Source organism: Pecten maximus, chromosome 14 (genome assembly GCF_902652985.1).
Source record: "Pecten maximus chromosome 14, xPecMax1.1, whole genome shotgun sequence".
Classification (NCBI taxonomy): domain Eukaryota; kingdom Metazoa; phylum Mollusca; class Bivalvia; order Pectinida; family Pectinidae; genus Pecten; species Pecten maximus.
The window spans coordinates 16,148,181-16,169,239 of record NC_047028.1 but is presented as its reverse complement, the minus strand read 5'-3'; the positions used below and the strand labels follow the sequence as shown (position 1 = coordinate 16,169,239).

The following is a 21,059-nucleotide window of genomic DNA, read 5'->3' as shown; positions in this document are numbered from 1 at the left end:
TAAAGTTATTTGATATCCAATATAGTAAGAATATTTAATGGTTCCTTGTATTTTTTCATATTATGTCTGTAGTAGTCTTTTCTTGTGTTGTTGTACTTTCTAATACAACATCTACAATCATTTCATCTCCCGGCTTTTCTTCTACAAACATTGTCTCCTCAGCCATTTCCTGAAAGAGATATAGCATGATGACTATTCTAATACCACAGCAACATTGATTGCAATCGTAATTCTTAATGGGATAATGACAAAGATGATATGTACTTAATGGAAAATAGCGTTTGATTTGTTCATTAGTGTTTAAATGAACATAATCTTATAATGTACATAATTTGTATTTTCTGAAATTGTATTTCATACCTGGTCGGGTTCAGAATATTTCACTCCACGCCGGAACTTCTTTTTGATTGGTGTACAGATATATCGGGTCAGGTAGTCACACACAGGTACGTAAACTAATGGATCGACTGGTATTGGAGCTATTAAGAAAACAAAAGGGAGACAATTCTAAAAGTTGTATCATTCAAATACACCCAGTGATTTCTATCATGACCTTTTTGAAAACCACAAATTACAACTCCAAACGGATCACTTTAGACAGTTACTGTTGTTATCTAATCAATGCTACTGTCTTTCTTTAACACTTAAAACTTTTCGGAAATATTCGAATACCATCTAAGCCATACAGACTAGACGTTAGTCTGAACACAACAAACACATCTGTGCCACTGATTTTAGTTTTCAATGTTTCCATGAGTAGTAAAGGTCATTACTCAATGCTTCCGCTAGTAACCAAACCGGATGTCTCGTTGACTAGCCCTCTACTTATTGCGCCGAAGAGAAATTCTTAGAAAATTCTTATTAAGTCTTATGAAATACCTAGCATCGTACCAGGGTGATACGAGTCTGTTTGAAGCGACTTGTATCTTATCAGGGTGACATCAGTCTGTATGAAGCACCCAGTATCGTACCAGGGTGATACAGGTTTGTATGAAGCCGCTAGCGGCTAGTATCTTACCAGGATGGTAAGAGTCTGTATGAAGTGCCTAGCGATGGTATCAATCTGTATGAAGTGGGTGGTATGTTTATACCATGGTGATAGGAGTTTGTGTATGAAGCGAATAGTATGTTATCAGGGTGATACAGGTTTGTATGAAGCAGCAAGTATCTTTTAGGGGTAAAAACAGACATTATGAAGTGAGTATTTTACCAGGGTGATCTTACTGTTTTAAATAGAGGCACGCGAGGAACACATAATATATACTCCCTTCAAAATCACTGATATAATACCTTCTTAACAATTACCTTGTAGATGACTGGCGAGTGATCCAACAGTAAAAACCAGGATTATACCTAACGGTAACAACCATTTATAGGACAGAGAATACAGCACGTCCAGGCCCTGTCTGTTGATATAGAAATGTTATATATAATACTTCTTAACGTCTATAGTCTGACGCTAAAACTTTTCAATATTTTTCACAATGCAACCTAACATCCATTATCACATAACTACATTGCTATCTGTATAGATACACCAGTCTATTTATATTATGAATACACATTTACTCAAACCTCCTGGGTATGTGATTTGTTGTAGGTTACTGTGATTCAAATATTGCGTCATAACATCTTGACGGGATATGTATTAATTGTAACGTGAATGGAATGAAATTATGTTAATATCGATCATATCACTACTATAGCAGTTCGATTTAACGATACTTTGTATAATATATTTTGTAATGAGATAGACAGAATCCCGGAATTCACTTGCTTTATCGACGAAACTTCGAAACTTAACGAAGTTATTTTTCCTCACTAGATGTTCGATAAGTAATTACCTTTTGTACGAGTGAAATCCAACACCACTTGTGATAAAATCCATCATTATTACCAACATCAATACAATTGTCATAAACAATATAGAATTAATCATTTATTGCATTATGTGTATGGTTTTATGAAATATCTTTAGGGAATTAATAGTACAGGATAGCAGCCTATTACCATTTGAAGTGTACAACGCTTACGGTTCAGGAAATATAAGTGTCTGGTTTGCCTGGAGTGTCGTGTATGTAGAATTCCACGTGCTATTTGTTGTTGTATGGCTGTATATATCTGTATCACCCGTAATCAAAGACGCATTTAGGTGTGGACAGTGTTCTACTGAAGCAGGCTCTAATTTGACATTCACCCTCACTCCAGAAGAAACCAACTTTCCGATGGAGATCCAGCCAATAAACAGGAAACATGCAAGGCCGCCGACAAAAGCACCCTGGAATTACACACGTACTGATTATAATACATATCATCAAACATACTGATTATAATACATATCACCAAACATACTGATTATAATACATATCACCAAACATACTGATTACAATACATATCACCAAACGTACTGATTACAATACATATCACCAAACATACTGATTATAATACATATCACCAAACATACTGATTATAATACATATCACCAAACATACTGATTATAATACATATCACCAAACATACTGATTATAATACATATCACCAAACATACTGATTATAATACATATCACCAAACATACTGATTATAATACATATCACCAAACATACTGATTATAATACATATCATCAAACATACTGATTACAATACATATCACCGAACATACTGATTATAATACATATAACAAAACATACTGATTATAATACATATCACCAAACATACTGATTATAATACATATCACCAAACATACTGATTACAATACATATCACCAAACGTACTGATTACAATACATATCACCAAACATACTGATTATAATACATATAACAAAACATACTGATTATAATACATATCACCAAACATACTGATTATAATACATATCATCAAACATACTGATTACAATACATATCACCAAACATACTGAGTATAATACATATAACAAAACGTACTGATTATAATACATATCATCAAACGTACTGATTACAATACATATCACCGAACATACTGATTATAATACATATAACAAAACATACTGATTATAATACATATCACCAAACATACTGATTACAATACATATCACCAAACTTACTGAGTAAATACATATCACCAAACGTACTGATTATAATACATATCACCAAACATACTGATTATAATACATATCACCAAACATACTGATTATAATACATATCACCAAACATACTGATTATAATACATATAACAAAACGTACTGATTATAATACATATAACAAAACATACTGATTACAATACATATAACAAAACATACTGATTGTAATACATATCACCAAACATACTGAGTATAATACATATCACCAAACATACTGATTATAATACATATCACCAAACATACTGATTATAACACATATCACCAAACATACTGATTATAATACATATCACCAAACGTACTGATTATAATACATATCACTAAACTGACTGATTATAATACATACCATCAAACGTACTGATTAGAATACATATCACAAAACGTATTGATTATAATACATATCATCAAACATACTGATTACAATACATATCACCAAACATACTGATTATAATACATATCACCAAACGTACTGATTATAATACATACCATCAAACGTACTGATTAGAATACATATCACAAAACGTACTGATTATAATACATATCATCAAACATACTGATTATAATACATATCATCAAACATACTGATTATAATACATATCACAAAACGTACTGATTATAATACATATCACAAACGTACTGATTACAATACATATCATCAAACATACTGAGTATAATACATATCATCAAACATACTGATTATAATACATACCATCAAACGTACTGATTAGAATACATATCACAAAACGTACTGATTATAATACATATCACAAACGTACTGATTACAATACATATCATCAAACATACTGATTATAATACATATCACCAAACATACTGATTATAATACATATCACCAAACGTACTGATTATAATACATACCATCAAACGTACTGATTAGAATACATATCACAAAACGTACTGATTATAATACATATCACAAACGTACTGATTACAATACATATCATCAAACATACTGATTATAATACTTATCACCAAACATACTGATTATAATACATATCACCAAACATACTGATTATAATACATAAAACAAAACATACTGATTATGATACATATCACAAAACATACTGATAATAATACATAAAACAAAACTGACACAAAACACAAAATGTAGGCAAGGGAATTCCATACATCAGGATAATTCCTCACGGAAGGGTACTTCCATACGGTAGGGGAATTCAATACGTCAGGTGAATTCCATGCGACAGGGGAATTCAATACGTCAGGTGAATTCAATACGTCAGGTGAATTCCATGCGACAGGGGAATTCAATACGTCAGGTGAATTCCATGCGACAGGGGAGTTCAATACGGCAGGTGAATTCCATGCGGCAGGAGAATTCAATACGGCAGGGGATTTCAATACGGCAGGATAGATCTATACGTCAGGAGAATCCATACGTCAAAAAACACTTCCATACGGGAAATTTAATACGGCAGGAAACCTCTTTATGTCAGGAGAATTCCATACGTCAGGAGAAAGGTATGCATTTTGAACAAAACATCTGATACTTACCAGCGCATTCGCTCTGGGCACGAACCAGCCAAGTAAGAACAATCCGATGAGTGTACCAGACAAGGACGCTCCAGTAATATCTAGTATCTTGAAATTAAAATCGCAACAGTATATATATGTATAATAGCATTAAGTTTATAGTGCATTCATTTGTGTACACTATGTCAAGTATTTGGAATTCAACTGGGACGAAATCTCAATTCGTAAAGTTGTTTGCAGGTGGTGATAATTTTATTCCACAATTGTTATCTGAAATGTTCGAAAGACTGTTTGCTATTATGTCTGATTAACAAAACATTTATTTTTTTATTCATATTTCAAATCAATTATTAATATGCGTAAACAGCAGATTAGCCGTACACCGCGAATACTACGTCGTAATATTATCATGATGATATTGTTAAACAATGCAAAGACATTACGAAACGCATCCAGTTCAATACCGTGTCCCTGTCTAAATATTGTAAAAATAAATATCAAATTGTTTCAGCATAATGTGCAATTGTGTTATTCCACAGAATGGGTACCCTAAGCTTCATATGAATAACAGGATTAGGTAACTCAACGACGAAGATTACTTTTTAGGGAAATGGGATATAAAACTCTCACCAAATGCTATCTTCCGTGAAAAAGCCCCATTGAACGTTAGATCTAGGTTTGAGTTCAGCTTTTAAAAGCTAGCATTGGAGGTATGAAACATTTTTGCAATCAAGCAAAGGCTGGCGTTACGATAACTTCTCTATTTTCATGACCATCTATCTCCTTCTGTCGCGATGTCGTCAGTGAACAAGATTGAGCATCAAATTATTTCATTTGATGAATATGTATTGGTTAAAGGTAAAGAACAAAACTGATAATTCAAAGATACGATAAATGTGAAACCATTTTATAAAGTTATAAATAAGTTAGTACTTACCCGTGATACCGGTCCATCAATTCCAGAAATACCAAAGGCAAAACATATAGCCAGTCCCCCAAACAATAATACTGAAACAAATAGCCAGACAATTATACTGAAATATATAGCCAGTCCTCCAAACAATAATACTGAAATATATAGTCAGTCCTCCAAACAATAATACTGAAACAAATAGCCAGACAATTATACTGAAATATATAGCCAGTCCTCCAAACAATAATACTGAAATATATAGTCAGTCCTCCAAACAATAATACTGAAACAAATAGCCAGACAATAATACTGAAATATATAGCCAGTCCTCCAAACAATAATACTGAAATAGATAGTCAGTCCTCCAAACAATAATACTGAAACAAATAGCCAGACAATTATACTGAAATATACAGCCAGTCCTCCAAACAATAATACTGAAATAGATAGTCAGTCCTCCAAACAATAATACTGAAACAAATAGCCAGACAATTATACTGAAATATATAGTCAGTCCTCCAAACAATAATACTGAAACAAATAGCCAGACAATTATACTGAAATATATAGTCAGTCCTCCAAGCAATAATACTGAAACAAATAGCCAGACAATAATACTGAAATATACAGCCAGTCCTCCAAACAATAATACTGAAATATATAGCCAGTCCTCCAAACAATAATACTGAAACAAATAGCCGGACAATTATACTGAAATATATAGTCAGTCCTTTAAACAATAATATTGAAATGTATGGCCAGTTCTCGAAACAATGACACTGAAATGGTGATATGGATATAGAGCCTTAAAGCCTGCATCAATTATTAGCTATTCAAATCATCTTGCGTCCGTGATCCGTTTGTCGTCCGCCCGTCAGCAAACAATCCTTGTTTTCGCTATATCTTGAAATGCATTGCATGGATATCTGAAGTTTTTTATCGCTATTTCTTGAAAGGTTCTGAAAGGATACTTCTGAAACTTTATGGGTAGGTTCTCCTTCGTCACTAGTTGTGCAGATACATTTTTGATCAGAAAAAAACAAAATAGCCATCATGGATTTTGAGAATTGTAGTTTTTTGTCAATATGTCTTGATAAGTACTGAAGGGATATTCCTCAAACTTATGTGTAGGTTCTTTTTTATCACTAATTATGGTAGTATTAATTAAGGATAGATTTTTTTATCAGAAAATGAAAATGGCCGACGATTCAAATTCAAATTTGTTATCACTATTTCATGAAAAGTACCGGAGGGGTGTCCCTCAAACTTCATGTGTAGGTTCCCCTTAAGAAGAAAAAGAGAAAGAAGGAGAAAGTTGAGAGAAGATCAGTCTGACATAGAACACATAAAGATCATTCAATGGTGGGCGCCAAGATCCCTCTGGGATCTCTTGTTTATCGTATCAAATCGTATCAAATGAAATATGTATCCAGTCCTCCAAATAGTTATACTGAAACATATAGCCAGTCCTCCGAATAGTTATACTGAAACATGTAGCCAGTCCTCCTAAGAGAAATACTGAAACATATAGCCAGTCCTCCAAACAATAATACTAAAACGACCATATCCATGAAATTATCTGAATCTAAAAGAATGCTTAATCAAAGATATACATATACACGTATTTATATACTCAATAAATGTTTTGGAATTTTGAGCTGCGATTGAAATATTGAAATTTTCAAATCATTATACTTCCGATGCATGATTCGCACAGGCAATCCACTTTTTTTTGTTATCAAAACAAGAGAAGTTAGCTTGTTATCTCCTCTCATAACCACTTAATATTAACATCACAGACAAGTCCTAGAAGGACGAAATAGCTGTATGATGTTCCTTATATCACGGATGAGTCCTAGATAGATAAACAAATGGTATACCAGCCTATAGAAGCTGTATTAGTAACCCCGCTAAGGAATGAAATATATATCCAATTAACTCAAATATCTCTAACATGTTGATAAATAAAAGTGGTAACTGCATTTGGTACCGTTTTACCATTTTTTTATTGACAAAATGAATGATCTAAAATTGTGTTTTCTATTTTCTAAGCAACTCACCTGATGCCTGTGTAATGAATACAGCTCGTTTTTCCGACATTGGCTTGGTGTGTCGTTTGACAACATCCTCCCAAAAAATGGCAGACAAACTATTTAACAGCGATGACATTGTACTGAAAGAGAATCATCAGTATGCGGTATCTGAAGAATGACATTTAATATTTACTTATTGTAGTTACAAATATAAACTTATTGACATATTTGAAACGGCAACATGTATCGCACCAGAATTCCAAGGGACTTTTGTTGAAGTGACTTCAATATCGCCTTTCATATATTTTGCTGTTCATAACTATATAATTCAAAGTCATTCTAGGGAATAACACTCTGTAGACATGGCAACAAGCTAGTTCTTTATATGCAACTGAAAACTTGATTGGTTTTCTATAATGATGTAATTGGAAAATAAATGTTAAATGTTAATGATAAGAAAAACAAATAAGAAAAAAAAATAAAATTTTTTTTGCTTTAGCCTAGATAACCCAATGATGTTGATTACATTTTTCATTTCACCACACCCAATAACCAGGATATGAATATATCTAATCTATTGTTAATTTGAAGGAGTATATTTTTCTAGTTCTTTGGTTGTATTCATTGGACATGTACACATTTATAACATTACCTTAGCGAAGCGCTAAACACAGCCGCTAAAAATAATCCTGATAGGCATGGGATATCCTGGAAAATGTCTCGAACCATTTTTGCTATCAGCTAAAAAACAAAAAAGAAGGGAAAATAAGATAGCTGATAATTCAATAAAAGGAAGACGGGTCCACACTTCAAGAAGGTTTCAGAGTGTGAATATTATATCGGACCTCCAGTAAATATCATAAAAATCATGAAACTGTTCTGAAGGAATGAGTTCTCGTTCAAAATTGTGTATCTGTTTTATTGCGGTGGCACTACAGTATTAAAATACATCAAATTGTTTTCCATATTAAATGTTCATTTTAAAGATTTCCTAAATCAAAATACATTCAGCAGTCGATAAAGTTATAATTAAGTTAATAGAGTCTACGATATTCATGTGAAAAACATTATTTAAGTTCAGTTGTCCGATTTTCAGGGAAACGACTCTCAAGTAGAATAAATGAACTAAGTAATACCTATTATTGTTCTGATTTTACTGTCATGATAGTAATCAAGAAAATATCAACGATTGCTTTCCGCCAACTCATTATCGTAACTATAATAACGACCTATAACGTTTTCATCATACAAAAGTCGCATTCCTCGCGACTTCTCCTGATTATATTAAACACAATTGTATTTGATTACTCTACATTGTGAGTAAGCTGTAAATAATTGTAATTCATTATGTATTTAATTTTGTACATTGAATTTTCAATGACGACTAAAAAGTTATATGCCTCCACAAAACTTTAGATTGTTTAAACTCCTTTAGAGCTAGTACATATTGTATAACGTAAGTGTAAATATTTCGTGCATGTCAAATATGTGAGAATACCTGATTCTGATTAACGACTTGTTTTGCTTCGAGAGGATCACAACCCTTCACATGATAGTACGCAAACATTACACCGCCCTCCAGAACGGCCAGCCCAGATATAATGAGGGACAATATGGAAGCTAAGATAAACATTCTGAAATAAATAAAGCAATATCTGTAAATTCTTTATCTTATCGCATTATCTACACACAAAAGGCATTGCCGTATGGTAGATACGTCACACATTCAACATCATATAATGGCATGCAACATGATATTTTAAAGCCACACTAAAGAAGTTATTGACTTGCCTGATCAGACTGGAGATATAATGACAGTTGTTCCGATACACCAAGAGTTTTCCCAATGCAATAATATCCTATACCTCATCCAGTACGCCAAACAAGCTGTTCACTTAATCTGAGACCATTACGAGTCAAATCAAGGTGAATACGTATACGTGATTAGGAACCATTCACATAATAATCATTTCTTTTGCAGATGGAAGCGTGCCGGTTCCGTTTATCCCAAGTCTTGGACGTTTTAAGTTATTGACATCGATAATGATCAAGCTACAACGATTTCCTTACGATATTGTTGATTGAATGTGTAAATCAATAATAGCAATGTGTTCAGATGTGATGTATCATATCAAACCTCTCCTCGGATATGATCAATCGTCTCCATTTGAATATAACATCAGTACCACGTCAGTCATAAGATGCACCATCATATGACAGGTTCATATTACCTCTACGAAACATTAAGCAATGTTTACCTTTTAGAAGTAGATATCGTCGGTGTCGCTTTGATCCTTTGGAAAGATTGCTGGCTGAATTGTAGTTCAAGTCCGGTGGTAATTCCTCCAACGACGAGACTCCAAAAAGACTGACGTAATGTAGGATCCGGATCAAAGCTTAGAAAAGAAACAGTATATGAATATAAGGCATCTCAAAACATAAATCCGTGGAAATGTCCAAACAACAAATTTAACACAAATACATTATTTATGGTCTCCTTACTAGCAGGAACGATTTGTGACTTTTTGTATGATTGGGAAATCTCCAATATTTTAATTGGAATTGTCCCTTTTCATAATATCTTTAACATATCATTCTCTTTCCAAATGGTATCATAAAACAATAGAAAAACCGAAAAAGAGGAAACCGTTACATAACTTATATGTGTAGGGGCAATAATTTGTGTCCCTGATTTTTTTAAAATTTAATCAGGTATAGGTGAACTTTTCCGGTTGACTGAAAGTCCGAAGTAATCTCAGTACTCTGCTTCATTTCATTTATTTCGTCACTTCAACAATTTTTATTGACGTAATGCAATAAATTGAACGAACCTATGTATGTTTGTTACATGAGTTGCCAGAGCAACTCTGCTTAACTAATATCGAATGATAAACCTTTTTATATATATATGTCGAAATATACGTACCCCCCCCCCCCCCCGCTCCCCCTCCCCCCGCTTCCCCCCCCCCCCCCCCCCAACATAAATGAATTAATAAACACTTTTAGAAAATAGTTTGATGGTTTTAGTCTGTACAACAGCAAATACCTTGCAATATTAAGGCATATTATCTCAAATATGAATGAAGTCTTTAAGAGAATCTTTAATGTTTTATAGTACAAGCATTTTTATATGAATTAATATGACGCCCTGTAGACAACGCAATTTTCAAAATCAACAACACCAGGATTGAAATCCCAACAGGGCATTGAAAATACAAGTTTACTTTGTCAGATCAGGTTTATTTTCTCCGGGTACTCATAATTCTCTAACTTTAAATTCTCATGATGTCTTCAATTTGAACAAAAGTAATTAATACAGATTTAAGTTTTCCCCAACGATTTTTGCAAAATGAATGAAGCTATTTTAATCAATTCGAATATTTGCCTTTACCATACATAATGATGCTATCATAATAAAAGTTTCTTACATATTTTCTACTAACTTAAATTATTCGATTGAATATTAAAAAAACTTACTTGAGCATGTTGAACCTTCCTTTTTCTGATATAATGTTCCACGCATTCGTAATCCCACCTACGTCCATTGTACCCTAATGTCCACAAACAAAGTGTATACGACATATTTGTAAAACATGTATCTGCAGTGGAAGATATTGATGGGACATGAAACGCGTATAAAATGCTCACGAGAAAAAAAAAACAACCGAACGCCAGACATACGTTTCAGTACAGTTTGTAAGAGTTATTCCCCCTGTGAGCACTGATGCATATATAAGATGTAGCTGAGAGACATTTTGGGATATGACACCAGGAACACGACAGAGCAACGTGGTAAAATATATAGGGGAGATAACTCCTTTTTTGTGATAAAAAACACTCAATAACGTTTCGTTATTTTTTATTTCAATGACAAGGCTTTTGATTTGTCTATAATCTAACGTTTATCGTTATCTGTTACTACAGGAAAAGTGATATGCTTTCGTTCGCATGGAAAGGCTTAGTAATATATTTGGCAAGAAAGCAAACTATGGCGCAAACATCACTCATGTAAATTTTAATGAGAATCGGTTGATTATTTTCTGACCATGCAGTATCTCGGTAATACCATGATACTTCAATATCTCTGAATAATTCTTAACATTAGTGGTATCCCCATAATACTTTTTACCTTGATACCAAACCTACTCTTTATGATTACGCATAGCAAAATTTTAAATCAGTCACAAACAATGTCACAGTTTTGGTAAATATTGTCACAGTTTTGGTAAATATTGTCACAGTTTTGAATTGTTAGATAATGCATTAGGTATGTATGTATGTATTATACTGTATTGTATATGGCTTAATTATTGATGAATGTCAGTCATGCATGTGAATACTCTGAATGAATGTTTAAAGAAATGAAGTGTGGTGAATATGTGGTGATTGTCAAAGCTTTTAATTGTTAAATATTGTCACTGTTTTGAAATTGCCCCCCCCCCCCCCCCCCCCCCCACACACACACACTGATTTATGTCCAAGTATATATATTAATTCTTCAATATTGATAGTTTTACTAACAGTAACGACTGAATTACTGTTGTGAAAAGATTGATGTTAAAAATGTACGTAGGGTAGGACGCATTAGTTTTGATACGAAACCAATAGACACGATAAGAGGATTTCTACTGATATTATTCAACTAACGTCTTTTGATAAGATTGATATACTAATAATATGGTTTTGTGAGGACGTGACGCTGTTATATGGGAATCAGTGAGGAGTACAAAATCATTTATTTGTTTGTTGAATAACAGATTATACCTTACAAATGAGTGTACATTCCCCTATGTTTATTTGACTATGGTCAGCCATATCATGTGGTAAAAACCGACAACTGTCAGACAGTTATTTTTTTATATATGAATACGGTCTCTCTTGTTGGAATAAGGGCAACATATATCGTTTTTAATATATCAGCAGTCTGACAGATATTTCCGACTTTTTTTTACGAGAACATGGGGTATACTGCAGACAAAAAAAAAATTCGCCTCACAGATAAGGTAAGAAATATAAGATTGGAAGGATGGCCACAAAACGAAATATATCAAACTCAAGTTTTGGATGCGTGATGAGTGAAGGATATCCTGCGAGAGAACAACCATATCATGACTGTTAAATATCTGCGTTATGTTGATGACGAATAAACATATTTTGCTGAAAAATGTGATTACCGGAAGATAAATAATGCCAAATTTTCGAACATTTACCCTTCATGGTGGACAACTAAAACGTTAAATCACACAAGAACATAGACATTTTCTGGGAATATAAATATCGATCTTGTCCCACTACAACTGACAGTCAAACAACCGATAAATACAATTTAAAGGAAACACATATCAAGATAGTGTCGCCTGCTGTCCAAGATAAGACAGATTAAGCTATTTACATAAACATGTATAAGAATAAAATGGCTAATTGAACCTTAACAAAATCGTTATACTGATTCTAATTGGTGTAGTAAAGTAGTTTAGTTCGCTGCACTAATCCAGTAAACATATGTGAAATGACCTGAACACAAATACGTTTTCAAAATGTTTACATAAACGTTTTAAAAAACAACAAGCATTTGCATACATTTTTGCCACACCTTTTGCACAGTCAAATTCTCTATCGATATCATTTTGTTATTGATCACAGGCTAACAGGGATGCGACTCTTCTATAGAAATTTCTACCATCATCAAACATAATGAAGATGAAATGTTTCAAAACTGCAGTTAAGTCATTTATATAAATCAAGCATAATTTTGGCCCAAGTATGGAACCCAGGGCGGCACCACTCGACGTAAGACTCAATTCGTCAAATGCTTTAGAAAAACCAGTACAAACAGCATCGACATTCACAATCGATTACTTCGAAGATAAGATTAAAAACAATAGCTGAAAGTTTCCATGTGATAAAAGTTTGATTACATGTATCGGAAGCAGGTTTAAAACACAGATATATCTTGTTTTATTTTTAATGGTTTTCTTCATATCCATTGTTATATAATGACGGACTTCAAGATGATGTAAAATTAGTTAATCCTCAGTTACAGTAATGTTGTGTGTCAATTTTGTAAAATAAATTAATATTACCCTGATGAATCAGACGATTTAAAAACGAGGATGCTATCAACATTACTAGTAAACAGTATGTATTACCTTGATTAAAACTGCAAACATACCACTAAACATGAAGATGGTTTGGAACACGTCAGTCCAGACAACAGCTTGGAATCCTCCCTATATAACGACAATGGCATACAGATATTGAGCACGTATAGTGACTGTCCGTTATAAATCAAGTATATCTAAAGTCATATGATCTACGATATTTACTTGAACAAATATATTTCCAGTTCTCAAGGAAACGATTTTCAAGGTTAAGAAATGAATTTAAAAAATACCTCACATTGTTATATTTTCGCTGTCACATTAAGATAAAATAATGCCTCATACGTATTTGTTTCATTACAAATTATATATAATTGTATCAATAAAAACAGAAGATGTTTCTGTAAGGAAATTAGGTAGATCCTATGCGTTAAACATATTGTCATATCAGCAATATTGTCAAGTGTGTAAACCCTGTGTAAAACCCTTGACATACACAGAAGGACATAGAAACGCAGAGTAAAATATTGCTGTAATTTAAGTTGGTAAATGTCAGTATTGTCAGTATGTGTTACAATATGATAAATCATATTTCCACCTTTAAAATATATAATGTTGATTTCTGACCTAGACTGATAACCATCTTATAATTATCACCCTTACATTTTTTTAGTTTATTATTTCGTTTTGTTAGTTAATTTTCATTGGCTTTACATTATCTGTTTGTCGAAGAATCATAGCGTCACAAAATAGAAAAATGGAATGCTACACTTAAAATGTTTTACGTGAAGAAAAGATAAAATCAATTCCTTACGATTAATGTATAAACTGCGACCACGCCCATCAATGTAACGATCGAGATCCATACAGGGATGCCGGCCACTGGAATATATCAGAATGAAGATGTTTAAAAAATCTAGGAATGCTTTCTGTACTCGCCACCCGTATGTGGCACGCACGCCCGTCAACGCCAGCCATTTATTGGTCTCTTTACGCCGCCAATTGGTAGTTATGTGTTATGATGTTTTGTTTTCTTGCAGATTTCCCACCGCTTAGTTGGTCGACATACTTGAGAGATTTCGGGTGTTCGGTGTGGAAAGCTATGTAATATTTATGATGTATAAAGCTATACAGTTACACTACTGAAATCATATCATATTTACATTATATAATTTCCTAAACCTGTCCTCAATTGACAGTGAGTGATCTCGTTCTTACCGATTTCCAAAGTGACAGCCGGTACAAACACGACATTGCCAAGATAGTTTGTCTGTTTCCCGTTGAAGACAAAATGAAAGAGAACATATACGTATTGTAATATATGAGATGAGGAGGGAAACATGTTATATGAGGGGCAGCATTTCTTAAGGGAGAGAGAGAAGGAAACATGACATGTAGTGTATGAAAACAAAAAAGATAAAAATGAGGAATATCGCCGTATGTCGCAGATGAAGCAGGGGGCCGTTATCCTTCATGAACACAGTGAACACTTTTTCTGCATGATTTTTTGTTTTTGTTTAGTCGATTTAGAATTAAATTTGCAATTGTGCTTACACATTGGTCTTTTGGTCTTTTCTGACAACACAAATTGAAATATCTATCAAATGAACGACAAGGGGTATTTCTAACACTTACCACTGCTAGTAAACGAATTATAGTGGCAAATAATCTCAGTCCATGGGAGTTATACCGAAGTTCGAAAAACTGCAACAACAAAATCATTTTACAATTCATACACCGAAACTGACGCCAATTGTGCATAAATGTATCAAGTCGTATGCATGGGGAAGAGTTTGTCTCCAAGGTTATACGCTATATTCTATAAATTAATCAGTTTTTGATTATCTATTCATTTTTTATATAGTATATCATTTGCAGTTTCTCAATTATTCTAAAAAAAAGTTGATTTAATCACAAAGTGACCACAATAATGTAACATTACTATAGCATGTCAAATTTAGAACAATTGCGAAACAAGTTATATCAACTGATGTAAGCGCGCGAGGATAACGGATACCATGATAAACCCAACGTCACCTGGCACATGGCCCCACTTCCATGTCGTGTAAAGGAAATGCGACTGCAGCAAATTCAGTCGAAAAACACCAGATCTTAATAACCATCTTAATGACCACCTCTACTCGACCACGTGTTTTCTTTTCGTTTCTTTTGTTTAGTTGTAACATGTTTTGACATATTTGTTATAGTATGTACACATTATTCATTCGCTCAGAAATCTTCATATCTATAAAAACTGTTTTATCTTTACCATAAGGATGGCTTGGTGTAAGTGTAGCATTTAAAGTGCACGTACAGTAAAAAGAAAACCTAAAAACAAACAAACCTTGATTCATATAGAAGAAGAAAGATTTAAAGTAAAAAAAAAATCTCACGGGCCCGACCCTGAGGGTCATGGGCATCAGTGCCACTATCTATATAAAGTTAATTGCTAACTCACAAATATTCTTATGTCCAGAAAATTGATTTACTGCCGCGTTCCACTGTCTCTATATCCCCTATTCGACCCCGTCCCTCTACCTTTATGTCTCCTATTCAGTCCCGTCCCTCTGCCTCTGTGTCTCGTATTCAAACCAATCCCTCTGTCTGCATGTACCCTTTTAAGCGCCCGTCCCTCTGTCTCTCTGTCTCCTTTTCAGCCCCGCCCCATTGTCTCTTTGTCACTTTTTCAGTTCCGTCCCTCTGACTCTATGTCCTCTATTCAGCCCTGTCCCCTTTGTTTCTATATTCCCTATTCAGCTGCGGTCCTCTACATTATGTCTACTATTCAATCCCATCCCTCTGACTCTATGTCCCTTATTCAGCCTCGTCCCATTACCTCTATGTTTTATATTTAACCCCATTCCTCTGGCTTGATATCTCACATTCAGCCCCGTCCTTCTGTCTTCATGCCCCCTATTCAGCCCCTTCCCTCTGTTCATATATCCTCTATTCAGCCCACACCACTGTCTCTATGCCCCTTATTCAGCCCCTTCCCTTTACCTCTATGTCTCCTTTTCAGTCCCGCCCCCTGTCCTCATGTCCCCTATTCAGCCCCAATCCTTCCGTCTCTATGTTCCCAATCAGCCCGTCCCTCTGCACCTTTGTTAACGAAGTTCGTGCATCATTTACTTACTTGAATGTAACCGGACATGCGTAGTTGTGAATAAAAACCTAAGTTTAATAAATGTGGCGGAACATTCAATGGTGTTTGTGTTCAAGTCTATGGTTAAATTCGGCATGTATCAACCTCATCCCCGTGTTGACACTACCGTATCAGACCAAATATACAAATGAAGTCTCACCAACAAATCTTCATAAAACAGATAGACAAACCTATGTCATTCCTTCTAAAGAAAAAGGATTTAAAAAAAATTACCTGATTCAAACTAGTGATGTTCAGTTTCCTTTGTGTGGGTATGATGAGATGCATTGTTAGCATATTGGATATAAACATCGATATGATAGATATATACCACTGCATCCCATACATGTAAACCTCCGCGGGAATGGACAACATCATGATCCCTGACTCAAAAGATACCATCATGGATAGTGCAACAGGAAATATCGCCATTTTTCCATCTCCAAGTAAAAAGTACCTCGTGCTTCTCTTTTTAGAGTCTCTTATAGAATAGTATAAACCGATTCCTAGAGAAAACACTAGAGTTATGATGAAAATGACATAATCCTCCCACTTCAAAAACGCCATCTTTGTGACAGGGGCGCAGTAACCATAGAGTTGATCCTGAAAACAAATACAATCTCAATAGCAAACGAATCAGTGATAAAGAAATAATAAAATACTTAAAGCTTTTAACCTGAACATGCACATTTGAATGGCGCTATTACTAATCAATGCTATTTAAGTTTTTATTTTACTCAATAAAAATTAGCACTTGCTCATTAATGCTATTTGAAGCGTTAACGCAGTGTTTTATGATTGTAGTCAATGTACCAAAATACGAATACCTCAAAACGGATACATAGAGGATATCTAACAGTGTCGTGCGCAGCACGAGTGAAAAATATCAAAATATTAGCCATACGAGTAAAATATATTTGGTATTACTGAAGACACTGTTAGATATTCTGTTTATTACATTTTTTATCAACGAAAAACCTACCCCGTATGCTAACTAGGCCTAATGTAAACAAAAAAGTAGTTCCCCCTGTCCAGGTGCTGACATATATGTCGGGCTTTCTGATTGGTCAATTATTTTGGTATTTTCTAATCATTAATTTGATTGGTCAAATCAGCAAAAGTGATATTTTTCACTAGTGAAAAATATCACTTTTATAGAATGAATAATTTTTGATATTTCACTGGTAAAAATGTAATAAATTAAGGTATTTTGTTCATTGAAACACTATATTCAAAGAAGTGTGATGAAAACAAAATAATTAGAACTTATGTTAGTCTACAACTTACTACTTGGTGATAAAAACTAATTTATTGATTATTCGTGGTCATGAAACATTCTTGACATCAGTTATGTTGAAAACAGCCAATTTATAATGTAAACGTACAAACATGTAATCATATTTTAAAACTCGTCAACATCTCAGTTTCATACAACCATCTCTCTTGTTACTGACGCAAAGTGCACAATGCAACCACATGCAATGTCTATTAGGTACATGTAACATCTGTTAAATCAAACAAATGAATACAATTGAAATATCACAATATAACATATCTGTCCATGGTAACTGGTGTCCTGGTACAAAAACACTGCACTCAAAATGCTGTTATTCCACAATAAACAATAACCAACAATATGGGATATTGCACGGAAAACTCCTATTAATGCATATTGTAAACTTTGTATAAATAAGTAACATACAGCGTTAAGGAGTATTATTATTACAAAGTTACCAAATTATATTGTAATAATTTATATTTAGTGTGATATCAATTAAGATATTTGAATCCTTAAAACTTATTAATGTGTATGCGTAAAAACCAGACAGAAAATCAATGATTTATAAACATTACATAACTATAAAATAAAGATAATACTTGTCTTAATAACGTATACAGTACTTCTAGGATTCTGTAATTATGCCAAAGGTCAAAATATGGAATCTCAAGAGGAATACCTATATCAACCAAAACTGACAATTACAAATAAATTTGATATTGAAGATATCGGACAACTAAAAATATCATTCGAAACCATTGCCACTATTAGCAGAAATCATATCATTATATCACAAAAAAACTGTACTCTTAACAAACAAAGAGATTCATCAGTGACGATAAGGGCCTAAAGTGATAGGAGTCGACCAAAAAGCTCGAAATAGATCAAAACATCATGCCACAATCTGGATAGGGAGGTAAAAAAAGGTCCATAATTCAATAATTTGGATAATTATCTATAAATGTCACGGTTTTAATATTGTATTTCAAAAGAATATTAAGAACATATGTACATTCTGAACAGTATCACTTTTAAAAAGATAGAAACATACCTTTAATCTGTATATATCTCCAAGTGTGAGGCGGTACAGCTATACTGTAATAAACACATATATAATGTAGATGTGTCACCGTAAATAAGTCATATAAACAGATGTCGATCCAGACCTTATCAGAGTGCAGTGTCATCTACAGGCTGTTAAAGTTAGTATAGGGAGGACAGGCTTAACAGTTTACAAATACGGAAACTATCAAGTGATAATAACCTAATGTTTTCATTACTATTCATTCATTCAGAAATCGTTAAAGCTATACAAACTGGAATTTAGATATAACAACATGTTTGACATTTTATTATAGTATGTACACATTTATGTGTTTTATTTCTGATCTATTTTCATAACAATTCATTGGTATGGTTCCTTGAAGTGACATTTATTTTAAATACATACAGTACAACACATCAGTCCTAAAGTTATCGAAATAGTATACATTAAAAAAATAAAAGTAAAAACTGTAGGTAAATTATTTAAATACCATGAATGTCTCCATATATTTCTAATAATATATCATGTAAGCACCATACACTTTTAGGAATTTACCTGTAGACGCTAAAGTACAGGACGGGCCACGTATTTAGTTTTTTGCTTTTAGCCTTGTAAGCTTCATAGTTCGTTGTTTCGTAATGTAGGTATGTGTGTTTACAAGTGGAAGAATAACCAACACAAGGTTACAAAAACTGTTAACGCATGATTTAATGTCTAACACCTATAATTGCTGTCTGGCCTACAATTTAAAAGCAACCGACCTAACGCTGGATGCCGCTACTTTTATCTCTTTCTACACCTCGTGTATTTGACGATTTTATCAGCTCCGACATCCTAGGTAAAATGAATTCTTTTGATTTCGTATTCTATACATTTATTTGATATTTTGCAATATGTTTTTTTTTATATTATTAACCACCAGTCTGGCATATGTTTATGTTTTACATGCTGTAACAAATACAGTATACTCTGAATAATAGCATGGTTGACAGTAATTCCCTTCTTCGGAGATTTGCCAGTGATGTTTGGGACCAAAAGCATGTAAATCCAGGCGGTAAGGAAAAGGACCTAAACAAATGTTAAATGTATAGACCTAAATAAACAAATATTAGCATTATATACCTTCATAAACAAATGTTAAAATATAGACATAAATTAAAGAATGTTTACATATATACCTATATAAACAAACGTTAACATATTAACCTAAATTAACAAATGTTAACATATTGACCTAAATTAACAAATGTTAACATATTGACCTAAATTAACAAATGTTAACATAATGACCTTAATAAACAAATGTTAACAGATGGACTAAACATATAGTTTCTGAATAACGAAATTAACTGGGCGATGATAATTAAGAAACATTAAATACATGGGTTTATTCTGACCGGTTCCTTTTACTCTTAGCAATGACGGATACCAAAAACCGGTAGAGTTTATGATAACTAAAGAACAACAGGGAGATTCATACCAATAGTGTCGCCTTCTCATTCTGTATTTAATCCAATCAATGTTCTCGGAATGAAACAGAGGTTGTCAAATTCCATGATTTTATCATTGTTGTCATCGACCCGCAATCCCACAATACAGTGTTTTCTGTAGTCTCTAGTGCGTGCACTGGATGTGTAATGTATGTGACTATGTGTGCAAACTAATATCTTTAAAGAAACTACATGTACACAAATCAACCCCTTTTCAGTGATTTTTTAACATACAAAATACGTAAAATGTCTAAGGAATAGGCGAACCGTTACGAAATGAGTGTAGAGTCATAGACAAAAAAATAGGTAAAATGAATGACGGTTTCGCTTAAATTGAAAATATCGATAATATGTGTGTCACGTCTAGAGATGGACGACATCCCCGATGAAGGTCGAAGTCCAACATCTTCTTTCATGTAGCGATAGAACAGTTG

At 33.4% G+C, this 21,059-nt stretch overlaps 1 protein-coding gene across 2 annotated transcripts; it reads right to left on the bottom strand.

Annotated features, from left to right (window-relative positions):
- Positions 1–7: 7 nt before the first annotated feature.
- On the bottom strand, positions 8–19,235 carry LOC117342998 (sodium-coupled monocarboxylate transporter 1-like). Of its 2 annotated transcripts, XM_033905324.1 has the most exons (17): positions 19,142–19,235; positions 17,046–17,414; positions 15,305–15,373; positions 14,888–14,939; positions 14,484–14,551; positions 13,718–13,798; positions 11,046–11,119; positions 9,827–9,964; positions 9,067–9,202; positions 8,221–8,309; positions 7,596–7,708; positions 5,560–5,630; positions 4,644–4,730; positions 2,034–2,278; positions 1,306–1,406; positions 361–479; positions 8–169 (listed from the first exon to the last, which is right to left on the bottom strand). In XM_033905324.1, exons 2-17 carry the CDS (start codon positions 17,376–17,378, stop codon positions 56–58), a joined length of 1,890 nt encoding a protein of 629 aa, XP_033761215.1. In that variant the 5' UTR covers positions 17,379–17,414; positions 19,142–19,235; the 3' UTR covers positions 8–55. The 2 variants fall into 2 exon arrangements, 1 of the variants encoding a protein (XP_033761215.1); XR_004535941.1 differs by lacking the exon at positions 8–169 and having other exon boundaries at positions 368–479; positions 2,198–2,278.
- Between the last annotated feature and the right edge of the window lie 1,824 nt (positions 19,236–21,059).

Bases quoted from the DNA above. Each gene is read 5' to 3' on its own strand.
- LOC117342998 (XM_033905324.1), bottom strand. From the start codon at position 17,378: ATGGCGTTTTTGAAGTGGGAGGATTATGTCATTTTCATCATAACTCTA. The intron at 11,120-13,717 runs GTAATACATACT...TGTGGACATTAG, and splicing joins TGTTTGCAGTTTTAATCAAG to GGTACAATGGACGTAGGTGG. The intron at 9,203-9,826 runs GTAAACATTGCT...TATTTATTTCAG, and splicing joins ACGATATCTACTTCTAAAAG to AATGTTTATCTTAGCTTCCA.